This window comes from Furipterus horrens, unplaced genomic scaffold, assembly GCF_987537825.1.
Source record: "Furipterus horrens unplaced genomic scaffold, mFurHor1.1.pri manual_scaffold_1, whole genome shotgun sequence".
NCBI lineage: Eukaryota > Metazoa > Chordata > Mammalia > Chiroptera > Furipteridae > Furipterus > Furipterus horrens.
Window position 1 is genome coordinate 113617471 of NW_028327171.1, and position 26889 is coordinate 113644359.

A 26889-nucleotide genomic window follows, 5' to 3' on the forward strand; every position below is an offset into this window, starting at 1 on the left:
GCCTGGGCTCTGCTGGTCATACTACAGGATGGGGAGCATCTCTAGGGTTCATGCTCAGCCCACCCTCATCAGGACATTTCTCACAAAGATCTCCTCAGCAGAGGGGATACTGAGGCTCAGAGGAGCATAGTAATTAGCCCAAGGTCATCTAAGCAGAACTGGAACCCAAGTTGGTCTGACTGATACTTGTGTTCCCTGAGGCCCAGGTTACCCACCAGTTCATCACTGAAGGAGAGGAACACGTAACTCTGGCTCTGGACCACTCTCGGCCCTGCACCTACCCTCTGACCCCTGAAGCCAGACTTTCTCCAAAATTTTACCTTGCATCAGGCTTATGGATCCTAACCTGGCTTTCACATCAATGCTCACCCAGTCCCCTAAAGCCAACCTCATCTAGTGGAATCTCCTTGGACTGGACACCCTCTGTGCCCATGCTGGGCTGGTGAGGCTGGCCAGTCCCTCTGTCTTGACACTTCCCCAGGTCTGGTCCAGGCTCCACATGCTTGCCACTGCCTACCCTGCGGGGAGATCCAGGTATCTATTGGGCCCACTATCATATCTAGTAAACTCTGTATCCACAGAATACGAATTCTTCTCCTAGGAGCCCCTGGCCTTATAAAGACTGTGGACAGCGGCATTCTAATTCCTATGTACAGATTTTACTATCTTCCAGTATCATGACAAGAGACCCAGGGGTGACTGAGTCTGGTCAAATCCAGGACACCAGAAAGCCCAAGTCACAAATAGCAGTCATCAGGGCCAAGAGTCTGGTCCCAATTATGCCAAAGATACACTGTACATGTAGGGCAAGGCCCTGCCCCTCTCTGGCCCTCAGCTTCCTCATCTGGACTACTAAAACATGGCAACAGTAATAGGGTGGCATCTGAGTGTCTTGTCGGGCACCATCATAAGCTCCTGATGAGCATCCTGTCATCCACCCTCACAGGGAGAGAGGTGAAGAGCAGAATCCCTGTCTGACAAATTCTCCAAGAAGGGCCATGACTTGCTGAGGAGAATGGTGGAGCTGGGATTCCAACCAAGTCTGCTGGAATTCAAAGGCCAAGAATTAACCTTGATGCTAGCACTACCTCTGAGGCTTTCATTCCCAATCCTTGAAGTGCTTGGGACCAGGCTAGTGTTTCTGGAACCTTCCTGGGCACCTGGTCCCTGGCTGGTCAAGGCTAAGTGTGTGAACACCTGCAGAAGTGGCCTGCCAGGGCTTTCACGGCACCAGCCCTAGGCCCAGCTGTACTAAGAATGCCTGCTGATTCACTGGGACACCTTGACACAGGCACAAAGAAGGCTAATGGCCAAGAGTCCAGGAGATAGCCCTAGAACGGGTGACAGAGGCTGCACATGGCAGCTGGAATAATGACCAGAGCACATGGAAGGCACAGGAAGGAGGAGACCCCAGAGACGCGGAGGACTAGAAGTTCCAGGATCTGGCTCCTGACCCTCAGGCAGTAGGCAGACACAAGCTCCGGGCTCCATAATGGCACACACACTGCCTATGGCTTCTGGGGGCCAGTGTCAGGCAGGGATAGAGAGGGTGTGGGCACAGGACTGGTCATCCCTCAAGAACTCATGGTCTAGTGGTGAAGGGGGCTGCCAAACAAACCCACCATTCAGTCATTTGTTAGTGACTCTTCTGGAACATGCAGGGGGCCAGGCACTGAGAATATAGACATAAAAGACAGTGATAGCCTAACGGGGCTGATCAGGCAGGTGGGGCAACATTTATGAATACATTATCCATACTAGTTATACCCTGTTCTCTGAGGACACAAGAATGGCATAGGTGAGAGGGATGAAGGATAAAGACAAGGAAAGGTTAAGTGAATCAATGGACAAGTGAAAGGTTTGCTGACCAGGCAAATGGGCGAACACATAAGCAGATGGATGGACCGATGGACAAATGGACAAATGGACAAATGGATGAATGGGTAAGTGAATGCGTGGATGAATAAGCGGATGTGTGGGTGTGTGGCTGGGTGAATGAGTAAGTGGATGGGTAGGATAGATGAAAAGATGGACTAATGGATATGCGAATGGACAGATGAGGGGATGGTGGATGAATGGTGCACTGGATGGATGAATGGGTGGCTAAATAGAACAGAGAATGGGTGGGGGATGGGTGAGATGATGGATGGATAAAAGAGTGGATGGAAGGGTGGCAGGTAGTAGGGAGTTGGTAATTTGGTGGGTGAAGTGGATGGTACTTTGCAAATTGAATGAGATCACCAATTTGGAAAAAATAGTCCAGAGTCCACTGTCAGAAGCCACAGAAGAACTGGTCTAGAGCACAGCTTATGCCTTAAGTCACAGATGGCCGTGGACTCAGGGTCCCCACAGAAGGCCAGAGGGCCAACAGTTCTCTCTCCTCACCCAATTATCCCATGTACCCTGGCCCAGATTGAGACAACACCCACCTCTCTGTGGTGCAGCATCAGGCTCTGGAGGCTGGCGGACTTCAGGCACAATGAGGGGGTCTTCGCCCTCACAGCAGGAGAGCATGACATGGTTGCAGGGGTAGCCCAGGTTGGGGTTGGATTCACATGACTGGCCCTCTGCCTGCACACGGAGCCCCAGGTCACAGCAGTCACAGCATTGCTGGAGAGAGACATGCAATCACTGCTACACCCTGGCCCCGCAGAGCCCACATGCTTTCCCCTGGGTCTGTGAGCTCATGGGACTCATGAGGGCCTCCAGGAAGCAGCCTGGGTCTGGCTCAGCAGAGGAGCTGGAGTGAGAGTGAATTCATCTTGTCTTGTTTCTTCTTTCCAGGATGTGCTCTCCGAGGGTAGAGGAGTCGCCTGTCTCTAATTCTCAAGTCTAGCTCAAAGTAGGGCTAATGCAAGTTTTTTTAAATAATTAATAAATGGCTTCTATGAAAAGAACTACGAATAAGCCCCAGCCACATCCACTATCCCCGTTCTCACTAGCAGACTAGTAGCTGACAGACAGAATTTTCAAGGGTCCTTTGCAGTTGGAGACAGAAGTCACTGGGCAAAGCGTTCAGGAGAGCCTGTAACTGGGGCTGACTCAACTTGGAAGTACATCCACTTTGCAGCCCTCTTCCTCCTTTTTGGAACAGATATGGTGGCTGGAGTTCTAGCAACCATCTTGGGAAATGAGGTGACCTTCAAGATGTAAGCTACAAGTAAAAGATAACTGAATGGAAAAATAGAAACTAGAGTACCTAAAGATACTGTGTAGATACACCCCTGTCCCACACTGCTCACCTCTAACAAAAATCTTCAATTGTTTAATTTACTGTGGTAGACTGATTATAATAATAGTCCCAATTGTTTCCTATGTCCAGTCTTTGCAATGTGATAGAGTAGTTCCTGCAATGAAAGGAGACTATTTGCCAACCTCTTGGTTGCACCTCATGACTTGCTCTAGCCAACAGGATAAGACAGAAGTGACATTATACCAGTTCTGAGCCTAGGCCTCAAAAGGCCTTGTATACTTCTACTCCCTGTGTTGGAACTCTGGCCACCACTAACTGAACAAGTCCAAGCTAGCCCGCTAGAGGTTGAGAGACCACAGAGAGTAAAGTCATCCCAGCTGCAGTCATCCTGAGTTATAAAGTGCCAGGAAAGCAATCAGTGGGCAGCACAGACATAAGCTGAGTTCAGCCAAGATCAGCTGAGCATGGCCCAGCTCAGCAAAACTACCCTGACTCAGGACATAAGCCAGTCATAAATCACTATGATTTGGGATTGTTTGTTACACAGAAATAGCTAACTGATACTCCAGATTTGCATCACCCGATGGTGACCACTTCCACTTAGTGAAGACCCACCATGTACTTAATAAATAGCCTTATTTCTGATCCTCATAACCACCCCATAAGGCATACAGTATTATACCCATTTTGTAGATGAACAAGCTGAGGCTCAGAAAAGAAGGCTGGTCTAGGGTCAAACATAGAGACAAAAGTGGGATTTGAAACATTCCTGTCACCAAAGACCTTTCCCTAATATCAATTATATTTAAGAACTATCAACCCCAACATGATAAAAATTAAAGTCAAAATCAAAATCACCTTCCAAGAGACTACTCTCCTCCAGAGGTCCCTGTCACAGTCATCCAAGCTTGTGACACTTCCTCAACTCCTTACACTACTTTCCCCTAAATATCTCTTTCAGTGATGCTTCCTGAAACTGCCCACAGCCCTACTCTGCACCAATCCTTGCTGCATGGCCTGTGTCCCTGAAGACCACAGAGCCCCTCGATCCTTCAGTTCTGGCCTGGCTGCCTCCAACCTCCAGCATATGACAGAATAACCACTGTTTAGGGAGTTTTCCATTGTTGTAGCTAAACTTAGGCTTTGTCCCTAGCTCTGCCACCAGTGTGAGCTAAAGCACAGTAACTGATCTTATGCAAATCCGTCCCAGGGCCCTGCATACCCTTGGCTTGAAGCCCAAAAGATCTCAGGGCAGTAGTTACTGTCCTTCATGTAAGAGCCAGAGGTCTCCTAGCAGTCTGTCCCCATTGCTCCTCAAGCCTGATGAATCCCTTTCTCACACACTCTTGACCCTGTGCCTTTGCTCACATTGTTCCCTCTGTTAGAAGTGCCCTCCTCTTCTCTCTATCCCATGGCTGCCTGGTGAGGTTTCACTCCATCCTGATCACACGGTCCATGTAGAAGAGCCCCCTCAATGAATGGTCCCCACAACTGCCAAAAAGGACCCAGGTAATGTCCTTCCAAACTCTCCACATCTCCCACCTCACTCAGAGTAAACCACCACCCTTATAATGATGGGCAGGGTCTGCCCCATCACCTTTCTGGTCTCAGCTCCTGCCACTCCCTCCTGACTCACTGCAGTCTAGCCACACAAGCCTCCTTGTTGCTCCTCACACAAGCCAAGCATACGCCTGCCTCACGACCTTTGCACTTGCTATTTCCTCTGCCTAGAAGACACATGCCACAGACATCCACATGGCTCTTCCTCTAGGGTTTTACACAAATGTCCCCTTCTCAGTGAAGCTATCTCCAGCCCCTGTGAGCTGAAACTCCAGTCCCTTCCCACGCCTGACACAGCTCATCCCCATCCTCTCTTGAGTTTTTCCTCCCTGGCACAATCACCTTCTTCTACACTTTATATTATCATATTCACCTCAATCTCCATCTGTCTCTCTGACTCGAAAGAAGCCCCAGCGATTTTTCTGTTACTCATTTATGCATCCCTCATGCGTAAAACAGGACCTGGCATACACTGGTGTTCATTAAATATTTTGTGAATTAATAGGTCTATATAATAACTGATGATATTTTCTATGCAGTTGAAGAGACCCCTGACCCAGGTGTTAGGGTTCCCCCCCCACATGGAGCCCCGCAGGGGAGCCCAAACCCCAGCCCTCAAGGACCCTCAGGGGTCCAGGCAGCAAAGCTGTAGGTCAGGCTTGCCTTGTACAAAGAGACGCCACAGGTGTCACTGTCCTCCAGCCCACAGGCCTCGCCCTCCTTGGCCCCCATGATGCCAGCCATGCAGCTCTTCTCCTTCAAGTATGACACGCAGCAGTGCTTCTGGGCTGTCCTGCAATAGAGGCTCCCTCAGCCCCACCTGCGTGCTGCCCCGTCCTCCCACTGACCCCTGCAGGAGGGATCAAAGCCCACATTTCACAGAGAAAGAAACTGAGGCTCAAGAAGAGAAGGCCATATGAGCAGGAGAGGGCTGGTGGCAGGTACATTGAGAAGGCCAGAAAATCCCCCACCGGGTCACATGGACTTGTTCCTTCTCAACCAAGAAGACTTAGGCCTGGGCCCCACTGGACTCACTGCTGTGTGTCCCTGACCAGTGAGAAAGGGGAACTGGTACTCCAAACTCCCCGCAGGGCAGAGAAAGACAGGAACACCCAATCCTGGGCTGGCCGGGAGGAGAGCTGCCTCCAGGGTCCCTGGTAAAGCCTCCTAATCACTGGAGGGCTGTCCTGGGGCGGAGGCAGCTGACAAGCCAGCAGCATGCAAGCAGAGCCAGGACAGAGGCAGGGTCATGGGAAGTAGGGTTCGGCCCCACCTGAGGAAAGCATGTCCTGGCGAGAGCTACCCAGTGAGTCTCCCATCACAAGAGGGATATAAGCACACACTAGAGGACTCAGCTCAAAACTCTAGGAATGTGAATGGTGCATATGCTCTAAGTACTAAACAGCCCCAAACTGGTGGGACAATAGAGAGAGAGGAAAGGGACAAGGCTAGAATTTAAATGTTTCTAAAGGAGGCATGATGGGCTAGACATTAGCAAACATGGTATCTAATCCTGGCCATGCTCCCAGTGAGCTGTATGCCTTGGGATGAAACACATCATCTCTCTGAACTTTGTCTTCCTTGTTTGGAAAAATGAGTAGGTTGTTTGGAAAAATGAGTGTTATAGGATCATTGACAATGATCCTGTAACACTTGCTCCAAACTGTATACTCCTCTGATTTTGCGCATTAGGCCAGCTATGAATTTATGTGGTTATATACTTTGGGGACCAGTCTTGGGCTCTCCTCACCTGCAGAAAGCCTCACCAGCTGGGCCTCAGCTGCCACATCCAATCCCCCTTGTGTACCTGAAAGCAGGTGAACCATGTGCTCACTGTCAGGGCCTGGGGTCCAAAGCAAGCAGAAATCTGGAGAGGGTGAATGGGCAGCTCTGCTTGCTCCACGGTGCCCACCTTACCTGCAGACGTCACCCTCAGCACCGCTCTCAGGGATTTCGAGGCACTCGTCATTGTCAATGGCCCACTGCTGTCCGGCTGCACAGCAGGTCTCGATCAGGTCCTTCGTGGAAACTGTGGGTGGCAATATGGGCAGAGTCACGACCCTATAGGAGGTGTGCAGTTCCAAGGTGTCTAAGTCAATGAGTAGATGCTGCTGGTGCCCATCCACACCCCCATTACTGGGTAGGTAATGCATTCCTCCCACTGCTCTGCATGGTGGCTACCAGCTCACACTGCAAACACCTTTGTGGAACTACCTGGGAGGATAAGTTGGCCCCATGAAGGTGCGGACTGGGAAGAGCACAGCCAGTTGGTGAGCGGGATGGGAGTACAAAGATAAGAGAGCCTTGTGTGGCCTCTCACACTTGAGTTGCCTGTGGGATCAGGAGCACTGTCCAGCTCCTTCCCTGTACCTCCCCAAACAACCATATGTACAAGGACCCCAGTTCAGGCACTGCTCCTAAGAAGCCCAACCTAAGACCCCAACATAGGACAATACATAAGAAAGCAACTGCAGAAGCACTCAAGTGAGTTCATGGAAGAAAGTGCATGGAGAGAGGTGGGAGGAGTCAGGGGCAGGGAGAACATCTTCCAACTCAAACTCAAATAAATGAATCTGACCACCTCAAAATTAACTTCTCTGTATAACAAAGACCTCCATAGATAAATACAGTACACTGCTGACATGTTAGAAGACAATTGTGGAATGTCTACAATTGACAAAGAATTGCTATTGAAAAAATATAATAACCTCCTGAAAATTAAGAAAAAAACAATCCCAGAGGACTTCCAGTCAGGATGGCGGTATAGGTAGACATGGCTCACATCTTCACACAATCACATCAAAATTACAACTAAAATACAAACAAGGCTTCCGGCCAAGATGGAGGCCTAGACAGACATGCTGCGTCTCCCTGTACAAATAAGAAGGAATACAACTACCTCAAAACTAGAGACAACCAGAAGTTCTAGAAAATCGAACTACATGGAAGTCCAGCAAACAAAGATATAAAGAAGAAATACTCATCCAGACAGGCAGGAGGGCGAAGCCGAGGCAGAGAAGAAGCAATATGGTGGCGGCAGCAGCAGCAGGTCATCAGAAAGTGCAGTCAAACATTTAAAAAAGTCGAGAGGGACACCCGGGGAGCCCTCCCAGCACCAGACCAGACCACAGAGCTCATAGTTACAGCGCTGGGGACAATAAAGCCTCATTGCTTCTGACTGTGCAAACCAGTTGGGGTTGGGGCGGAGGCAGAAACTGCCGGTCTCTCAGTAGAGTCCGCTTGTTTAAAAGGCCCCCACAGTCCTAGAATGTCTGCAGACCCATCCACTCTGGGAACAATGGCCAGGGGAACTGCTGGAGAAGCGTCCGTCCCATAAGAAGAGGGAGAAGTTCCTGGAAAAGGGGCAAGTGCTGAGCAAGCGGCATTGTACCCTCTGAGACCCCTCCCCCATATACAGCGCCCTGTACTGACGAATACCTAAGGCTCCGCCCCTTACAATACAACAGGTGCGACAGCTCTACCTAAGACACAGAGGCAAACAAACACAGGAGCCTGTCAAGATGAGGAGATAGAGAAGTAAAAGAGGAAACGGATCAGGGTTCCAGTGGGAGAACTAAGCGATGAGGAGATAGCCCACCTAACAAATGAGGAGACAGCCAACCTAACAGATGTAAAGTTCAAAACATTGGCAATAAAGATGCTCACAGACTTGACAGATATCCTTAAGAATGGCAGATGCATAAGGGAAGAAGTGAAGGCTATGCTAAATGAAATGAAGGAAAATCCACATAAAACCAATGATGAAGAGGAGGAAACCGGGGTTCAAATCAATGACTTGGAATATAAAGAAGAAAAGAAGTCGGCCAGTACAAAATGAGGAAACAAGGATTGAAAAAAATGAGGAGAGGCTTAGGAACCTCTGGGACAACTTTAAATGTGCCAACATCCGAATCATAGGGGTGCCAGAAGGAGAAGAGAAAGAGCAAGAAATCAAAAGCTTATGTGTTAAAAATTAAGAAGGAAGACTTCCCAAATTTGGTGAAGGAAATAGACATACAAGTCCAGGAAGCACAGAGAGTTCCAAACAAGCTAGACCCAAAGAGGACCACAGCAAGACACATCATAATTAAAATGCTAAAGGTTCAAGATAAAGAGAGAATTTTAAAGCAGCAAGAGAGAAGCAGAGAATTACCTACAAAGGAGTTCCTGTAAGACTATCAGCTGATTTCTCAAAAGAAACTTTGCAGGCAAGAAGGGATTGGCAAGAAGTATTCAAAGTGCTGAAAAGCAAGGTTCTATAACCAAGATTACTGTATCCAGCAAGGCTATCATTTAGAATGGAAGGGCAGATAAAGTGCTTCCCAGACAAGGTAAAGGAATTCATCACCAAGCCATTATTATATGAAATGTTAAAGGGACTTATTTCAGAAAAAGAAGGTCAACAATAGGAACATTAAAATGACAACAAACTCACAACTATCAACAACCGAATCTAAAAAATAAAAACGAAAACAAACTAAGCAAACAACAAGAACAGGAACAGAATCATAGGTGTGGGGATCACTTGGAGGGTTATCATCTGGCATAGGAAGGGGGAGAAATGGGGAAGTGGTGCAGGGACTAAGAAGGATAATTGGTTGGTACAAAATAGGCAGGGGGGATGTTAATAATATAGGAAAGGGTGAAGCCAAAAGAATTTAAATGCACAACCCATGGACATGAACTAAGGGGTGTGGGATTGCTGAGGGAAGCAGGGTACTGGGAAGTGGGGAGAAAAGGGAAAAGAAACTGGGACAACTGTAACAATATAATCAATAAAATACACTTTTTTAAAAAAGAGAGTATGATTAGAAAATTCTAAGACTAAAGACTGAGTCTTTAAAAATGTGACCCACATTGGCCAGATACCAAAGGACAAATATTATATGATTCTACTTACACGGGGTACTTAAAAAAGGCAAGTTTATAGACACAGAGAGTAGAATATAGGTTCCCAGGGCTGCGGTAGGGGAATGGGGTGTTAGCGTTCAATGGGTACAGAGTTTCAGTTTGGGAAGATAAAAATGTTCTGTGGATGGATGGTGGTGATGGCTGTACAACAGTGTGAATGCACTTACCGCCACTGAACTAGACACTTAAAAATGTTTACATTTAAAAAATTGAACCAGAGGTATGTAAACAAGGAGTAGACTAACAGTGACAAGGGGGCAGGGGGGAAGGAGAGAAGCGGGGTAAGAAGGGGAAGGGTCTAGTCAAAGAATATGTATAAATGACCCACGGACATGGACAACTGGGTGGGGACTGACTGTGGGGGAAGGGGTGGGCAGGGTGCAGGGAAGCAATAAGGGAAAAACTGGGACAACTGTAATAGAAAACCAAGCAAACAAACAAAAGCTTTTAGTGGAGGAAAAAAATGAAAGCAAATTAAATAAATGAGCCAGATAACCGCTCCCCTCCACTCAAAAAAAACCTTCACATGTAGTAAAGTGAACAAAAGAAAATATAAAGAATGGAAATGCAATTTTAGTGAATATTAGAAGGACAAGGATTTTCCTTCACATTGTGTATTTTTTCGCCCTATCTGATCCCTCCAGAATTTCGCATTCTGAAGAAGTAAGCACTGACATAAGGTTCTTTGCTAATAAGACCAGTTGTTATAGAGGTTTTGTTGACGAAGACTTTGACTGGAATGTCATGCCTAAAGGAGACATGCTTGGGCTCTGGTTGTTACCAAAAAGCCCTGAGGAACTGGGAATGACTTTCGAAGGTAATAAAAAACCACGAGAAAAAAGGCCTGGTACCTTAGTTGGTTGTAGAGTCCATGGCAATCTTTCCAGGGAAGGAATGAAGGTTGTTTTCCTGAAAGATGGCTAGAAGGAACCTTAAGGCACAATGGAAAACCAGAATGACTTGGAAAAGACAGGTGTTTACAGGCAAGGCTGAATGGCAGGTGAGTGGCTCAGCTCCTGTGCCCTGAAGGGCAGACTAAAGGTCACCCTAAATGTTCCTTGCGTAAGTTCCAGCAAAGCAGACATAAAGATCATATGTGATCATTTGCTGCTCTTGTTGTGTTTATGCAAACAAACAGGATAAATTAAAACTGGCCTTAATGCAGTCCCTTTAATGACAAGGAGGGTAATCTTAAGGAGAAAAATTGCGATTCAAGGAAAACCACAATGCTCAGTGGTAGACTATAAAGTAGTGCAGCTAACTGTCTTTAAAGTTTATTTTCATTTAAAGTTTCTTTTCATTTGAAAGTTAAACTAGGTCTGTGACATCAACAAAGATGTTTAATTTACAGGCAAGAAGAATTTCAAATGCTTTGCAACTGGATGTCTTTCCAATAAGACAGTCTTGCAGATATAGACTTGTTTGTGGGTTATGTTGCATAAATTAACATGTGTGTTCTGTTTTCATAGGGCATAAGCTTATGATCTCATTATCTGAGTGATAGGGCTCACTTAATCCTGTCTGCATTGCTGCCTCCTGAAACTCAACAGTTTGGCTGAACTAAGTGGCTGGGTTGGTGAAGCATGGGGTGGTCTGTGGGGTTCACTTTAAAACTGGTTTCTCTTTTCTATCCTAAAGGCTTGAACAGAAAGAGCCCAGAGGTCTGAGAGGGGGAAAACTAAAATATTCCCCCCAGCCCAGACTTAGTGGGCAAAAGTGTTTTGGACAGGTGAGATGTGCCCTGCACACCTTCCTCCAAAGAGACTTTTTTTCCCACCTAATATGGAACATTGAAAAATTAATCCCTGCCTTTTTTCATCTAGTGGTTATGAATTAAATGATGCCTTTTAACCCTGTTGCCAAATCTATTGCCCCCAGAATACAACAAGGATGCCAGCCTGTTAAACCAAGCATGCCGTTGTCCAGGGACAGCCAACTGACTTGGAGTCTGCAAGATCCTTCCCTATGTGGGAAGGCCACCCTCCCCTTCACACCCCCACTCTTATTAGGGATTTCTGGACCCAAGGGTAGGCAGGACGATGACCATGTCCAGTTTGAAGCAGCTCGAGGAGTACGAGACCTTCGACCATTGTCCTTTATAAGATTATAAAGGGTCTTAAGTCTGAGAGGGGAGAATTGTTATTTTTTATTGTTATAAAAATTAATTAATTAATTTTAAAAAAGAATAATATAGGAAAGGGTGAAGCCAAAGCACCTGTATGCATGACCCATTGACATGAACTAAGCAGGGTGGGATTGTTGGGGGAAGGGGTGTACTGGGCAGAGGGGAGCAAAGGTGGAGAAAATTGGAACTATTGTAACAACATAGTCAAAAAGAAAAAAAGAGAAAAAATAGTTACATTTTTAAAAACAACAAAAAGAAAATAATGCATTGCAGTGTTAAAAAAAACTGTGACCTAGCATTTCTCTTTCTAGACATTTTATCTGCTGACAGATACCCCATGGGCACAAACATGCATGTCATAGATGCTTGCCATATATGAATTTGTGAGAGCAAAGGTTCAAAAACAACCAAAATCCCATTAATAGGGCAGTGATTAAATAATTGATGTTATATCCATCCAATCTTATGCAGGTGTCAAAAAAAAAAAAAGATCTTCATACACTTATACAGGACACGTTCTGAATGTACTATGAAGAAAGAAAGGCTCAATGCTGAATAACATATAATAAGCCATCATTTATCTTTTTAAAGGAATGCATGGACATACATGGAGTGTTTCTGGAAGAAGACCAAAGAAACTGGTCAAAGTGGTTGGCTCTGGGGAGGAAGGAAGCAAACTGACATTTCACTTTCCCCCCCTTTTTTATTTTTGTGTGTGCTTATTGTATGTAGGTATTGTTCATTCAAGAAGTGCTCTGTTATAAAAAGATTCTGAGATTCAGGAGGTGCTAACTAACTTCCTTTGATCACAGAACAATAGGTATCCTGAACAATCAGCTCAGGGGTTGCAACCCTTCTAGAGAATCCTCTCCCTGAGACATTAAAGCCCTTAAGAACTATGGGATTAAGAAGTACAAATTGTCAGTTGTAAAAATGGTCATGGGGATGTAAAGTCAATAGTCAATAATATTGTAATAACTGTATATGGTGCCAGATGGGTACTATAATTATTGGGGTGACCATTTTGTAAGGTATATAAATATCTAATTTCTGTTATATACCTGAAATTAACATAATATTGTATGTCAATTATAAATGAATAATAAAATTTTTCAGGAACTGTGGATTTGGAAATGCTGCAGAAAAATGTCTAGCCCTGGCAGAAGGGTGATGAGCAGGCCATCTCTGACAGGTGCCCCATGTGGACAGGATGTCTGTGGGCCTGAGCAAACAGCCCAGAGAATGCTGCTGCTCTGATGTTCTCAGCAGCCTGGTATTCCCCAGGAGAAAGGGAGGAACACCTGGAGTCCTTTACAAAGACAGTAGGTAGAACTAACAAGAAAGGTTCCTGGGCTTTGTCCTTCTGCCCAGGATCAGATACAGATGGCCAGCTGAGAAACAGCAGGAGCTGCTGGCTGAGCCCACCCACTAGGGCCCACCGAATTCAGCTCCACACAATTCAGCTCCTTAGAGATGCTGTCTTCAGCCCCCCCGAGTAGGGCAGTCCCAGCCTTCATTGCCCCATCCAGCAACTCTTCATCACCTTGCTTCCTAGTGTGTGGGTGTTTACTGTCTGCTTACCCCTGCCCATGTCAGCACCTGGCCCACTTGCTCACCACCCCAGCCTGACTGAGGAGGTGCTGCTAGTCTTGATGACTGGCTGGATCTCTTCTCTGGCTGAGCCGCCCACCAGGCCCCAGCTTGTACCCACTGTATCTTCCCTCCTGCTCTAGAAGGCTTCTATCCCCACCCACATTTTACAGATGAGTAGGCAGCAGCCCTGAGAGAAGGCACCACTTGCCCCAGACCACACACCTTAACCAGGCACAGCGCAGGATCTATAACAGGCTGTGCATTTCACAATGCCAACTCCTGAGCAGAGCTTCTAAGGAAGCAAGGAAGGGGCAGGGGAAGGAAGGAGGAAGAAATGAGGAGAGGCTCAGAAACCTCTGGGACAGCTATAAGCGGGCCAACATCAGAATCATAGGGTTGCCAGAAGGTGAAGAAGAAGAACTAGAAATTGAAAAATTATGTGAAAAAATAATGAAGTAGAACTTCCCTAACTGGGGGAAGGAAATAGACGTACAGGACCAGGAAGCACAGAGAGTTCCAAAAAAAAACTGGACCCAGGGAGAACCACACCAAGACACATGATAATCAAAATGTCAAAAATTAAGGACAAAGAGAGAATCTTAAAAGCAGCACGAGAGAAGAAGAGAATTACATATAAAGGGGTCCCAATAAGACTATCAGCTGATTTCTCAGAAGAAACTCCACAGGCAAGAATGGACTGGCAAGAAATATTCAAAGGAATGAAAAGCAAAAACCTACAACCATGATTACTCTATCCAGCGAAGCTGTCATTCAGAATAGAAGGGCAGAGAAAGTGCTTCCAGGACAAAGTAAAACTGAAGGAGTTCATTAGATCCAAACCACTGTTATATGAAATGTTAAAGGGACTTGTTTAGGAGAAAGGGGATCAAAACTATGAACATTAAAATGAAACCGTATCACAACAACCAACAACAGAAGTTAGGGAACTGAAACCTAGGCAAACTAAGTAGGCAATGAGAGTGGGAAAAGAATTACAGGTGTGGGGAACATATTGGGGGGAGGTCAGCAGGGAAGGGGTGGGGAAAAGGGAGGGAGATGGTACAGGAATTAAGAAGCATAGTAGGAGGGAGTGGAATAGACAGGAAGATGTTGAGAAGAACTATATGCACAACCAATGGGCATGGACTAAGGGGGAGTGGACAACTGGAGGGAAGGGTGTCACTGGGTAGAGGGGAACAAAGGGAAAAGCAATTGGGACAACTGTAACAGAATAATCAATAAAATATACTAAAAAAAAAGAAAAAAGAAACACTGCTGAAAAAGTTAAAGTCTGAATAAATGGAGGGATATACCATGTTCATGAATTAGAAACTTAATATTAATATGGAAATTCTCCCAAAATGGATATACAGAGTCAACATAGTACCAGTAAAAAATCCTAGCAGGCTTCTTAAATGTATAAATTGGAACTGCAGATGCCTAGAATAGCCAAAATGATCTTTTAGAAGAACAGCACTAGAAAAATCCCACTACCACGTATCAAAACAGTATGCAAACATAGTCAGCTTGACAAATGAAACAGAAAAGAGAAGCCAGAAATAGATCTACTCATATATTCCTGACAAAGGTAACAATGCAGTTGGGGAATGACGTGAGAAATGCTCACAATAAAAACCGGGACACAGGACTTGAGTAGCAAAGCGAGGCGTTTATTCATGAGTCTGCAGAGGCAGGTGCACTGCCAGCCAGGGGCATGTGCATGAAAAGTACACAAAGAAAACTGGTTTTATACTAATGCGATTAGCTCCCCCTCCCTAACACAATTAGCTCCCCCTCCCCTCTCCTCCTCCCCAGTTTCTCCATTACTGGTTAATCCGGGTTCACAATCTAATGCGATTAACTATTTAACTCAGGGTGTGATTAAGTAAGGATAATCTAGTTATAGATGTATCTCCAACTTATTTGCAAAGTTATCTAGCTACACCTTCCCATTTCTCTGTGTTTGGTGATGACAATCTTCCTCCTTTTGATCCCAGAGATGTGTGTGAAGAGCTTCGGAATGTCATTTCCTCCCCCTTTTCCGTGATTCATCTGTTAATTATCTCCTCCTGGTTTGAGAGTCACTGGCTTGCTTCTGTATCCCTAGCAATGTTCTTAAAAGTCATCTGAATAAGCATTTGAAAAATGAATGAATTTTGACTCTTACTTACACCACCCAAAGAAATAAATCTATATGTGATCTGATGTGAAAAGTGAAACAAGTTAAAATGTCTAGAACATAGAAAAATATCTTCACAACTCAGGTAGACAAAGATTTCTTTAGGAAAAAAACAAAATGTACTCACATGAAAGATCAATAAATTGTATTTCATTAAAATTAGAAATTTGTGCTTCTCAGAAGACAGTGTTTGCAATATACTTAACAGAAAACATCATTAAGATAGTGGAAAAAGTCAAAGAATAAGATAAAATATTTGTGATCCAAAAATAATAATAATACATAAAGAACTCCTATGAATCAGCAAGACAAAGAAACCCAATTTTCAAATGGGCAAATGATCACAAAATGGCCAACAATAATTTGAAAATGTGCTCAGCATAAGTTATGAGGGATTGTATATTAAAACCATAATGAGATACCATTACCTATACACTTGATTGGCTAAAATGAAAAAAATATGACAACATCCTATAGTTGGCAAAAATGTGGAGCAACTGAAACTCTCACTAACCAATAGTGGGTATGTAAACTGATAATATACTTGGAAAATTGGTAGTATCTGCTAAACCTAATCAAATCCTTTGATGCAGCATTTCCACTTATAGGTGTATATCCAACATAAATACATGTCTAAACCTGATGGGAGACTCAAATGTTAGAAAAAGTTTAGTTTCAGGTAACAGCTAATAAGCTTAGTAACCAATGTATGTAAAAAGCTATTGTTTCAGGAACTGAGGGTATGACCCACCTTGACTCCAGGACACCAGAAGCAGTTCCACCTTTGTGCCTCAGGAGGACTGCAAGCAATCAAGACGGTATCTGAGCCATTGTACTTCAGGGCACAAAAACCACCACCCAGGACACAGATGAAAGAATGCTGCAGCCTTTATCTGATTAACTTTCTCCTTGAATTCCAAGCCCCTTACCTACACTTTTCCTCTCCTTATAAAAAGGGTTGGTTTAAAAATGGTATTTAAGATGGTCTGTGAGGGTACAAACCCAATGTCTTCTCAGATCACCAACCCTCTGAATAAAGCGCCCAAAAAGATTCAATCCCTGTCTCTGCTTATTGGGTCTGGTAGGTGACAGGCAGCATGGACACTGGCTTTTATGGTTTCAAACCTTCCAAGACGCATAGTTTTGAATGTTCACAGAAACTGTATTCATCAAGGCCAGAGATGGAAAACAGCTCAAATGTCCATTCAAACTAGAACAAACCATGATTTACTCCTACAATGGAATAATAAACAGCAATTTAAAAAAATGAACTACTGCTACATGCAACATGAATGAATCTCAAACACATTATCCTGAACTAAAGAGGCTAAACACGTAAAATCATACTATACATTCATGAGACAACTCTCCAGACTTCCGGTCAGGATGGCAGCATAGATAAACACGGTCTGCATCCTCGCACAACCACATCAAAATTACAACTAGCCCTGGCTGGTGTAGCTCAGTGGATTGAGAACTGGCCTGTGAACTAAAGGGTCACCTCTTCCGTTTCCAGTCAGGGCACATGCCTGGGTTGCAGGCTGGGTTCCCAATTGGAAATGTGCAAGAGGCAACCACACATTGATGTTTCTTTCCCTCTCTTTCTCCATCGCTTTCCCTCTCTCTAAAAACAAATAAACTTAAAAAATTAAAACTAAATTATAGAACCATCACTCAGAACTATCAGAAGTTGAGTTGAATGGAAGTCTTACAGCTATGAAATTAAAGAAACCACATTCATCTAAATGCGTAGGAAGGGAGGAGATGCAGAGCAGGCTGGTCCCAGGTACATGCGTGGTGGATAAAAATGTAGGAGGGACCTCTTGGGAGCAAGGAGTCCCAGCCCCACACCAGGCCCTCCAGCCCAGGCTACCAGTGCCAGAAACTTCTGGCTGCAAAAACCAGCAGGGATTGAGTCTGTGAAAGAAACTTCTAGTGTCGCAAGCAGTTTCTCTTGAACTTTTTCAGACTCCCTCCCTCTGAGCTCCAGCAACAGGGTAGCAGCTTAAAAGGCACCAGGGGCAAAAGGGAGGAACATAAGTGGCCAGCATCAAGGTGAGAGCTGGGGGACAGCTTTCTTCCAGACAGAAAGAAGGACAGAGCCACAGAACTGGCAGGTGGGTGCCACATCTAAGACTCCATCAACCTGGCTGACACTGTTTGCCCCACCCTGGAGATGCCTTGAGGCTCCATTTCATATGAATGGCTGGTCTTGGCTCAAGCCTCAAAACTTCCTAAATCCTTGCAAAAAAGCAATACCTGGCCTCAGTGAGTCCCCCCAGGCCCGTACCTCTTACTAAGTAGCCCTAGCCTGACACTAGCAGCAGTCAGCCGAGATTCACAGGTTGGCTTCACCTGGGAATACCCAAGCTCAGCACAAGTATCATCCATCTCACATTGCTCTATAGCTGAGGCAAGGTGGCCCCAGGAAAAACACAGTGGGTGGAGGGGCTGACCTTGGCCTAAACTACCTGGGAAACCACAGGGCCTACATACCCAGTGGACAGCTACAGACCAAGTCAGAGTATCTCAACCCTGCTTGTTCTCCACAGAGGGCAGAAGGTGGTTGTCAGTGGTCACAGCCAATCCTTGCAACTGACTGGCCTGGGTAAATCTCTCTCATTGATCTGCCAACAGTGACCAAAGCTCAACAACAATAGGATGGTGTACTCAGACCACATGAAGGGCACAACTCTAGTACCCAGCTTGATGAAAGGAGAGGCTGTGTCCCTGGATCCTACAGGACATCTACTACTACATTAGAACACACTACCAAAAGCAGCTATACCTAAAACAGAAACAAACATAGGGAGGCTGCCAAAATGAGGAGGCAAAGAAACATGGACCAAATGAAAGAACAAATCAAAACTTCAGAAAAAGAACTAAACAAAATGGAGATAAGCCATCTCAGATGCAGAATTCAAAACACTGGTTATAAAATGCTCAAGGAACTTAGTGAGGACCTCAAGAGCATAACAAAGATCCAGTCAGATACGTTAGGGATAAAGAAGCAAGCCACTGACTCTCAAACCAGGAGGAGATAATTAACAGATGAATCATGGAAAAGAGGTGAGGAAATGACATTCCGTGTCTCCTCACACACATCTCTGGGACCAAAAGGAGGAAGATTGTTGTCATCAAACACAGAGAAATGGGAAGATGTAACTAGATAACTCTGCAAATAAGTTGGAGATACACCTATAACTAGATTATCCTTACTTAATCACCCTGAGTTAAGTAATCATGTTAGATTGTGAACCCAGATTAACCAGTAATGGAGAAATGGGGGGGAATGAGAGGGGAGGGGGAGCTAATCACCTTAGGGAGGGGAGCTAATTGCATTAGTATAAAACCAGTTTTCTTTGTCTACTTTGCGTGCACATGCCCCTGGCTGGTGGTGCACCCGACTCTACAGACTCGTGATTATATGCCTCGCTTCGGTGCTCAAGTCCTATGTCCTGGTTTTTATTGTGAGCATTTCTCACAATTTGCAGGCTCGTCCGGAATCCTCCGCCTGTGTGCGGGAAGGGGGTCTGAGGCTGAGACGGGGAGACGCGTCCTACCTGCCTTTGGGTGTCCCGCTCAACCCAGGGCCCACCCACCTCACAGTGTCTGGAAACAGACCCAAGACTTCTTGTTGGGACAGCAGTAAAACTGACGCAGGGGGGAAACAAAAGTAAACACCATGGTAACCAGGCAACCTCATGCACAGGCCAAGGTAAGAAAATTGGACTTAATTACTGCCTTGGTGGTTGGGCATCCTCATAGATTGAATGTGTGCGTGGCTGAGGGCTGTGAGCAAGAAACTTCCAATATGGGGGGCTGAGCTCACAGGCTTGTATGCAGGAAATCTCCAATATGGGGAGTTGAGCACACAAGGCGTGGACAGGAAACCTCCAACAAGGGGGGTTGAGTTCACGGGCTGTAGGCAAGAAACCTCCAATATGGGGCATTGAGCTAATGGCATTTCCATATACAAGAAGTCTCCAGTAAGGGGGTTGAGTATTTGGGGTCTGTATACAAGAAACTTCCAGTATTCAGGGTTGAGTATACAGGTGTGAGCAAGAAACTTCCAATACGGGGGGTTGAGCTCATGGGTTCGTGTTCAAGAAATCTCCAGTAAAGGGGGTTGAAGACACATCCAGATTCAGCCACAGCCACAAGAATCGACTGAGGATGGGAAACAAAAATTCTAAGCATAGGGAAACTAAAAAATTAGGGAAAATGTTAGAGCATTGGGGAGAAGATCCCCAGACTCAGAATAAGAAAAAAACAACAGAAAATGGTAAAATATTTTTGTCTCCTTTCGCCAAAGGAACCCAATAAGGGGCAATCTGCTTTCTGGCCCCAATTTGGGTCTGATGAAATTTGGGTTTGTCAAGCCCTGATCTTATATGTGAGTGATCAGGCATCAGCTTCTAAGGAAGAGAAGGAATAGGCTCTCTGCTGGTTACAACTTACCAGCAGGTCTGCAGGTCTCTTCCCTGTAAAAGAAAAAGAAGATAGCACCTGGGACCCTCTGTCCTGTCTCCCACCGCCTTACGGCCCTGGCCAGCCGGTGGCCAATTGGGCACAAGCACAGCGGACAGACAGTACAGACGAATCAGGCCAGGGACACCTAACAGCTGCCCAACTGATAGCTGTGCCTACGACACCCACGGCACTGGCGGTAACTTACTCTACATTAAGAAAAGAATTGGAATAATGTAAGCAAGACCTGAAGAACTTTCCCATTCCCTGAGAGTAGCCGATGTTTCCCCTTAGGGAGGTCCCCATAGGACCAGGACAAATTGGATATGTCAAATGCTCCTTCAACAAGCACTGAAGTTAGAAACTTCAAGCGCGATATCAAGGACTTGGCAGAGGACCCCTTTGGTGGCAGAACAATTAGATCAGTTCCTTGGACCCAGCATATACATGTGGACAGAATTAATGTCTATAGTAGACATCCTCTTCAGTAGGGAAGAGAGGGGAATGATCACAGGGGCTGCTATGAGGATATGGGAAAGGGAACATCCTCCTGGTCAGGGAATTGTCCCAGCCGAACAGAAGTTTCCCAATATAGACCCTTAATGGGATAATAACAGGCCAGAGGATAGGTCTCAGATGAGAGACTTTAGGAGCCTCATCATCAGGGGAATCAAGGAATCCGTTCCCCAAACACAGAATGTCTCCAAGGCACTCGAGATACAGCTCCATCAGCATTCCTACAGAAGCTCAGGGACCAGATGAGAAATTATTCTGGTGTAAATCCAGAGGATGCTGTAGGGCAGTGACTCTTTAAAAGTCACTATTGTAATATAAGCTGGCCAGATATTTGTAAGAAATTGCAGGAAGCAGATGAATGGGCCAGATAGAAGAGTTGAAAAACTCTGCAGGGAAGCTCAGAAGTGTATGTTAGAAGAGAGGAGAAGCAGGAACTTCAAAAAGCTGCAGGTTACCTCTATAAATCTAGGAACTTTTAGCTGCCAGATACTGAGTTTGAGAATAGTCCTTCACAGTGTGGAAAAGAACAAGGATTGGAAGCATGTTATGGTTAAATCTAAAGAAGTAAAGGGAATTTAGAAAGTTTGTGAATGTTGCACAAGGTCTGTGGAAAGTCATAATGATAAAAAGGAAAGTTACGGAAATTTCAAACCTGGGAAAAGAAAACCTCAGCTGCTTGTGTTCCGATTTTATAAAAGCGTACTTTGGTCTGTTCTGCTATGGAATTCTCTGTATCTGTTTTTGACCAATGAGACCTAGGAAAGGTTGTCTGTAAACCGGTTGGCAAAAATTCGTTTTGCCACCCAGGACCCAGGAAGGGTCATTCAGGGCTGCCGAGTGCTCCAGCCTGGGCAAGTGAACATGTCTCTGCCAAGGGCACATCTCTCTAGGAAGCCAGTGGACATAATGGAGAGAGAGGGCCTAGCTGTCTGTCTTTTGAATTATTGCTCTGTTTATGCTCTGAAAGAAAAAATTGAGGTTTCCCAGGGAAAGTTAAAACTTCACATGAAAGAAAGGGAACCAGGGAAAGCGTAAGGCATGAACATGGAAGGGTTTGTTAGAAGTTTATAAAGGTTTTGAAAACAAATTGTATGGTTTTAGTAATGGAAGGTATAATGCATGGAAATGCAGTTTTGAAGGACAAGGATTTTTCTTCATGCCTTTATACTTTTCTGCCTACCTGAACCCTCCAGAATTTGGCATTCTAAAGAAGTAAGAAATGACATAAGGTTCCTTTGCATAAAACTAATAAGGCCAGTTGCTAATGGTGGTTTTGTCAGCTGAGGCTTTGACTGGGATGTCAAGACTGAAGGAGGCATGCCTAGGCTCTGTTTGTTACCAGAAAGCCCTGAGGAATGGGAGTTGACTTTCAAGGCTAATGAAAACCAAGGAGGAAAAAGCTTCATACCCTGGTTGGTTGTGCGGTTCGTGGCAGTCTTTCTAGGAAAGGAATGAAGGCTGCTTTCCTGATATATGGCTAGGAGGAACCTTAAAGCACAATGGAAAACCTGAAGGACTTTTAAAAAGCATGGGATTTACAGGCAAGGCAAGATGGCAGGTGTGTAGCTCAGCTTCTGTGCCCAGAGGGCAGACTGAAGGTCAACCTGAAGGTTCTTTGTGTGAGTTCCAGCAAAGCAGACTTAAAAGATTATATGTGATCAATTGCTACTCTTGTTGTATTTATGTGAATGAATAGGCTAAATTAAAACTGGACTTAATACAGTCCCTTTAATAACAAGAAGGGTAATCTTAAGGAGAAAAATCGTGATTCAAGGAAAATCACAATGCTCACTGGTAGACTATAAGCTAGTGCAGCTAATTGTCTTTAAAAGTTTGTTTTCATTTAGAAGTTAAAACTACGTTAGTAAAATCATCAAAAATGTTCAATCTACCAGCAAGGAGAATCTGTCAAATTGCCACTGTTAAGTATCATTCCAGCAAAGGCCCTGTGACTGGATGTCTCTACAGTCTTACAGATTCAGAGACTGCTTTGTGGGTTATGTTGTGTGAATTAACATGTATATTCTTCCTTCTGTTTGCATAGGGCATAAGCCTATAATCTCATTACCTGAGTAATTGTACATAAAGGCCTCACTTAAGAAGCCCATCTGCTTTGCCACCTCCTAAGACTCAATGGTTTGGCTGAACTAAGTGGTTGGAATATGACAAGGATGCCGGTTTGTTCAGCAGTGCCAGCCCTTGGAAACTGAGCATGCCTCTGCCTGGGGACAGCCAACTGACCTGCACTTTACAAAATCCTTCCCCACGTGGGAAGGCCACCCTCCCCTCTTCACTCCCACTCTATTAGGGATTTCTAGATCCAAGGGTATGTAGGACCATGGCCATGTCCAGCTTGAAGCAGCTAGAGGAGCACAGAACCTTTGCCCATTGTCCTCTATAAGATTATAAAGGGTCTTAAGTCTGAGAGGAGGAATTGTTACAGAGTAAGATCCCAGAAAATTCCCCAGAGCCTATAATTGGAGGGTGGGGGTAGAAGACAGCCTTCAAGATGCCTTTGTATAGCTATGGCTGGTAGCTAGACTCTTAGGTATACAAATGGTTCTTCCAAGGCTCCAAGGAGATGGGAGGGATTTTGACTATAAGATGGTGATGAAAAAGAGGTCAACAACCCCTGGTGGATCATTCGATCCTCATATCTATATCGATGCCACTGGGGTCCCTAAAGGAGTTCCAGATGAGTTTAAGGCTAGGAATCAAATAAAGGCAGGTTTTGAGTCAGTCCTCTTCTGGTGGTCAACAATTAATAATAGCGTTGATTGGGTAAACTATATTTACTATAATCAGTAGAGATTTATTAATTATACCAGGGATGTTATAGAAGAAATAGCTCAACAGTTAGATGCCACCAGTCGAATGACCTGGGAGAGTAGGATGGTACTGGATATGGTGCTAGCAGAAAAAGGTGTATGTGTAATGCTCAGGGGACAGTGTTGCACTTTTATCCCCAATAATACAACCCTTGATGGGACTATCACTAAGGCTCTACAGGGACTGACCACCCTAGCAAATGAACTAGCAGAAAACTCAGGCGTCAACAATCCTATAATAGGATGGTTAGAAAACTGACTTGGCTATTGGAAAGGAATGATCACATCAGCTCTTGTCTCCCCTCCCTCATAGAAGTAGCAGGCATCCTTACTGCTTTATGCTGCTGTATTATTCCCTGCATCAGAGGTTTAGTTCAGAGATTAATTGAGACTGCACTAACTAAACAGATGCCAGTAGTTTACCAACAGAATAATCTCCTCCTCTTGAAGGCTGAAGAAAATCTTTGTCATGAGGCAGAGAATCAAGAAATCCTCATGAGTTTTGAAAATACAAATTAGAGGTTTGAGTAGTCAATTCTCCAAAAGAGACAGGGGAAATTGTTAGGGATAAAGAAGCAAGCCAGTGACTCTCAAACCAGGAGGAGATAATTAACAGATGAATCATGGAAAAGGAAATGACATTCCGCAGCTCCTCACACATATCTCTGGGATCAAAAGGAGGAAGACTGTTGTCACCAAACACAGAAAAATGGGAAGATGTAGCTAGATAACTTTGCAAATAAGTTGGGGAGACATCTATAACTAGATTATCCTTACTTAATCACACCCTAAGTAATTAATTGCGTTAGATTGTGAACCTGGATTAACCAGTAATGGAGAAATTGGGGAGGAGGAGAGGATGGGGAGCTAACTGCATTAATACAAAACCAGTTTTCTTTGTCTACTTTGTGTGCACATTCTCCTAGCTGGTGGTGTGCCCGACTCTGCAAACTCGTGAATAAATGCCTTGCTTTGTTGCTCAAGTCCTGTGTCCTGGTTTTTATTGTGAGCATTTCTCACAGATACACTAATTGAAATAAAGAACAATTTACAGGGCGACAACAGTAGTGGGCAAAGCCAGGAATCAAATCAATGATTTGAAACATAAGGAAGGAAAAAACAAATGATCAGAACAAGAAGAAGAAGAAAACAGAATCCCCCCAAATGAGGATACTACTAGCAGCCTTTGGGACAACTTCAAGCATTCCAACATTCACATCACAGCGGTTCCAGAAGAGAAAGAGTAAGAAATGGGAAATCTATTTGAAAAAATAATGAAAGAAAATGTCCCTAATTCGGTGATGGAAATAGATATGCAAGTTCAGGAAGTATAGAGAGTCCCAAACAAAATGGATGCAAAGAGGCCCACACCAAGACACATCAAAATTAAAATGCCAAAGGTTAAAGATAAAGAGAGAATTTTAAAATGAGCAAGAGAAAAGCAGTTACCTATAGGGAAGTCACCACAAGACTGCTGATTTCTCAAAAGAAACTTTGCAGGCTAGAAGGGACTTGCAAGAAATATTCAAAGTCATGCAAAGCAGGGACCTACAGCCAAGACTGCTCTACCCAGAAAAAATATCATTTAGAATTAAAGGTCAGATAAAAAGCTTCTCAGACAAGAAAAAACTAAAAAAGTTCATTATCACCGAACCATTATATGAAATGTTAAAGTAACTTATTTAAGAAAAAAAGATTAAGACTATGAACAATAAAATGGCAATAAATACATGCTTGTCAACAACTGAATCTTAAAAACAAACTCAGCAAACAAGAAGAACAGAGACACTCACTGGTGTGACTCAGCGGATTGAGCGCCGGCCTGTGAACCAAAGGACTGTCAGTTCAATTCCCAGTCAGGGCACATGCCTGGGTTGTGGGCCAGGTCCCCTGCTGGGGGTGTGCGAGAGGCAGCCACACACTGATGTTTATCTCCCACTCTTTCTCCCACACACTGATGTTTATCTCCCACTCTTTCTCCCTCCCTTCCCCTATCTCTAAAAATGATTAAAATTTTAAAGAAGAAGAATAGAGACAGAATCATGGATACAGACAGCGTTTTAGTGGTTGCCAGATGGGAAGGAGTTATGGGATGAAGAGATGAAGGGATTAAGAACTACTAATACAGGAGAGATCCAAGATGGCGGAGGAGTAAGTGGAAGCTACACTAACCTCCCTCCAGGACCAGCCTGGATTTACAATTTAATTTTGGAGAAATCATCTGGAATAATGAACTGAACACTAGCTGGAGAGAAGTCTTATAACCACAAAGAGACAGAAAAGGCCGCTGCATCAGAATGTGACCGGTAGGGAGTGTGGAGACACAGAAGGGCTGGCTGGGCTCCCACAGGTGGCAGCTGAAGGGACTGAGAAACAGCTCAGCAGCCAGGGGTTCCCCCTGAGAAAGGCAGGGTCTAAACCCACAGCTGAGCTTCCCAGCCTACAGCAACAGAGTGGAAAGTAAAATAGTATCCAGCTGAGAAAAGCGAAAAGCCACAGGGTTTCTTGCTAGCCAGAGAGAAACAGCTGGAGAAAAAGAGCTCTTAAGCGGATCACATACGAAAATATTTTGGCCCCCACTTACCCTGGGCTCAAGCAGAGGGAAGGCAAAGAGGACTAGAGACACTTGGGGAGAGTTTGGCGTGGTGGCTTTGAGGGGAGAACTGGGGGAGCAGATGACTGGGTCCCAGTGCTGAATCATCCCCAGTACGGCAGGCAGACCATTCCCCTCCAAGTGGCATCAGCCTGAGGGGAAGCAAAAGCCCAGCCTACAGGAATTAAACTGCCACACCCATGGTCCTTAAACCTGATAGCTAATCACAGATTGAATAGATTAACAACTAAAGAAGACAGACAAAGGCAGTAGATCCCTGGGAGTCTCCAACAGGCTGCCTAGGCCCAGACTGGTACATGATCTGACGCCACCAGGGACAGATCCAGGAAGTGCAGATCAACCTAAGAAGCAGCAACAAACAATAAGAATCACAAAAATGGGGAGACAGACAAACAAGCCCCCATCAAAAGGAAAAGTAGAATCCCTAGAAAGAGTGCTAAATGAAATAGAGGGGAGCAAAATATCAGATATGGAATTCAAAACACAGATTATGGAGAAGCTCAATGAGCTCAGCGGAAACTACAAAGAACTCCAGGAAAACTACAAGGAACTCTAGAAAAGCTACAAGGAACTTACTGAGAATTACAACAGCATGAAAAAGGACATAGAAGCTATCAATAAGAGCCAGGAGGAAATGAAGAATACAATCTCTGAATTGAAGAACACAGTAGAAGGAATTAAAAGCAGGCTAGAGGAAGCAGAAGATCAAATCAGCGAGCTGGAGGACAACGTAGACAAAAACTCCCAGACAGTGCAACAAAATAAAAAGACTGAACAAGAATGAAGAGGTTCTAAGACAGCTGCAGGACAACATGAAACGTAATAATATGCATATCATAGGAATTCCAGAAGGAGAAGAAGAAGAACAAGGGATAGAAAACCTCTTTGAAAAACTAATGA

At 44.8% G+C, this 26889-nt stretch overlaps 1 protein-coding gene across 3 annotated transcripts in view; it reads right to left on the reverse strand.

Annotated features, from left to right (window-relative positions):
* FBLN2 (fibulin 2) overlaps positions 1-26889 on the reverse strand; it is a 104729-nt gene that overhangs the window by 24006 nt on the left and 53834 nt on the right. For all 3 annotated transcript variants that reach the window (XM_090278734.1, XM_090278727.1, XM_090278718.1), the window contains exons 3-5: positions 6671-6782; positions 5417-5546; positions 2430-2610 (exon numbers count right to left, since the gene is read on the reverse strand). In XM_090278734.1, the coding sequence (XP_090134860.1) occupies positions 2430-2610; positions 5417-5546; positions 6671-6782 (423 nt within the window). The remainder of the gene's footprint in view (positions 1-2429; positions 2611-5416; positions 5547-6670; positions 6783-26889) is intronic.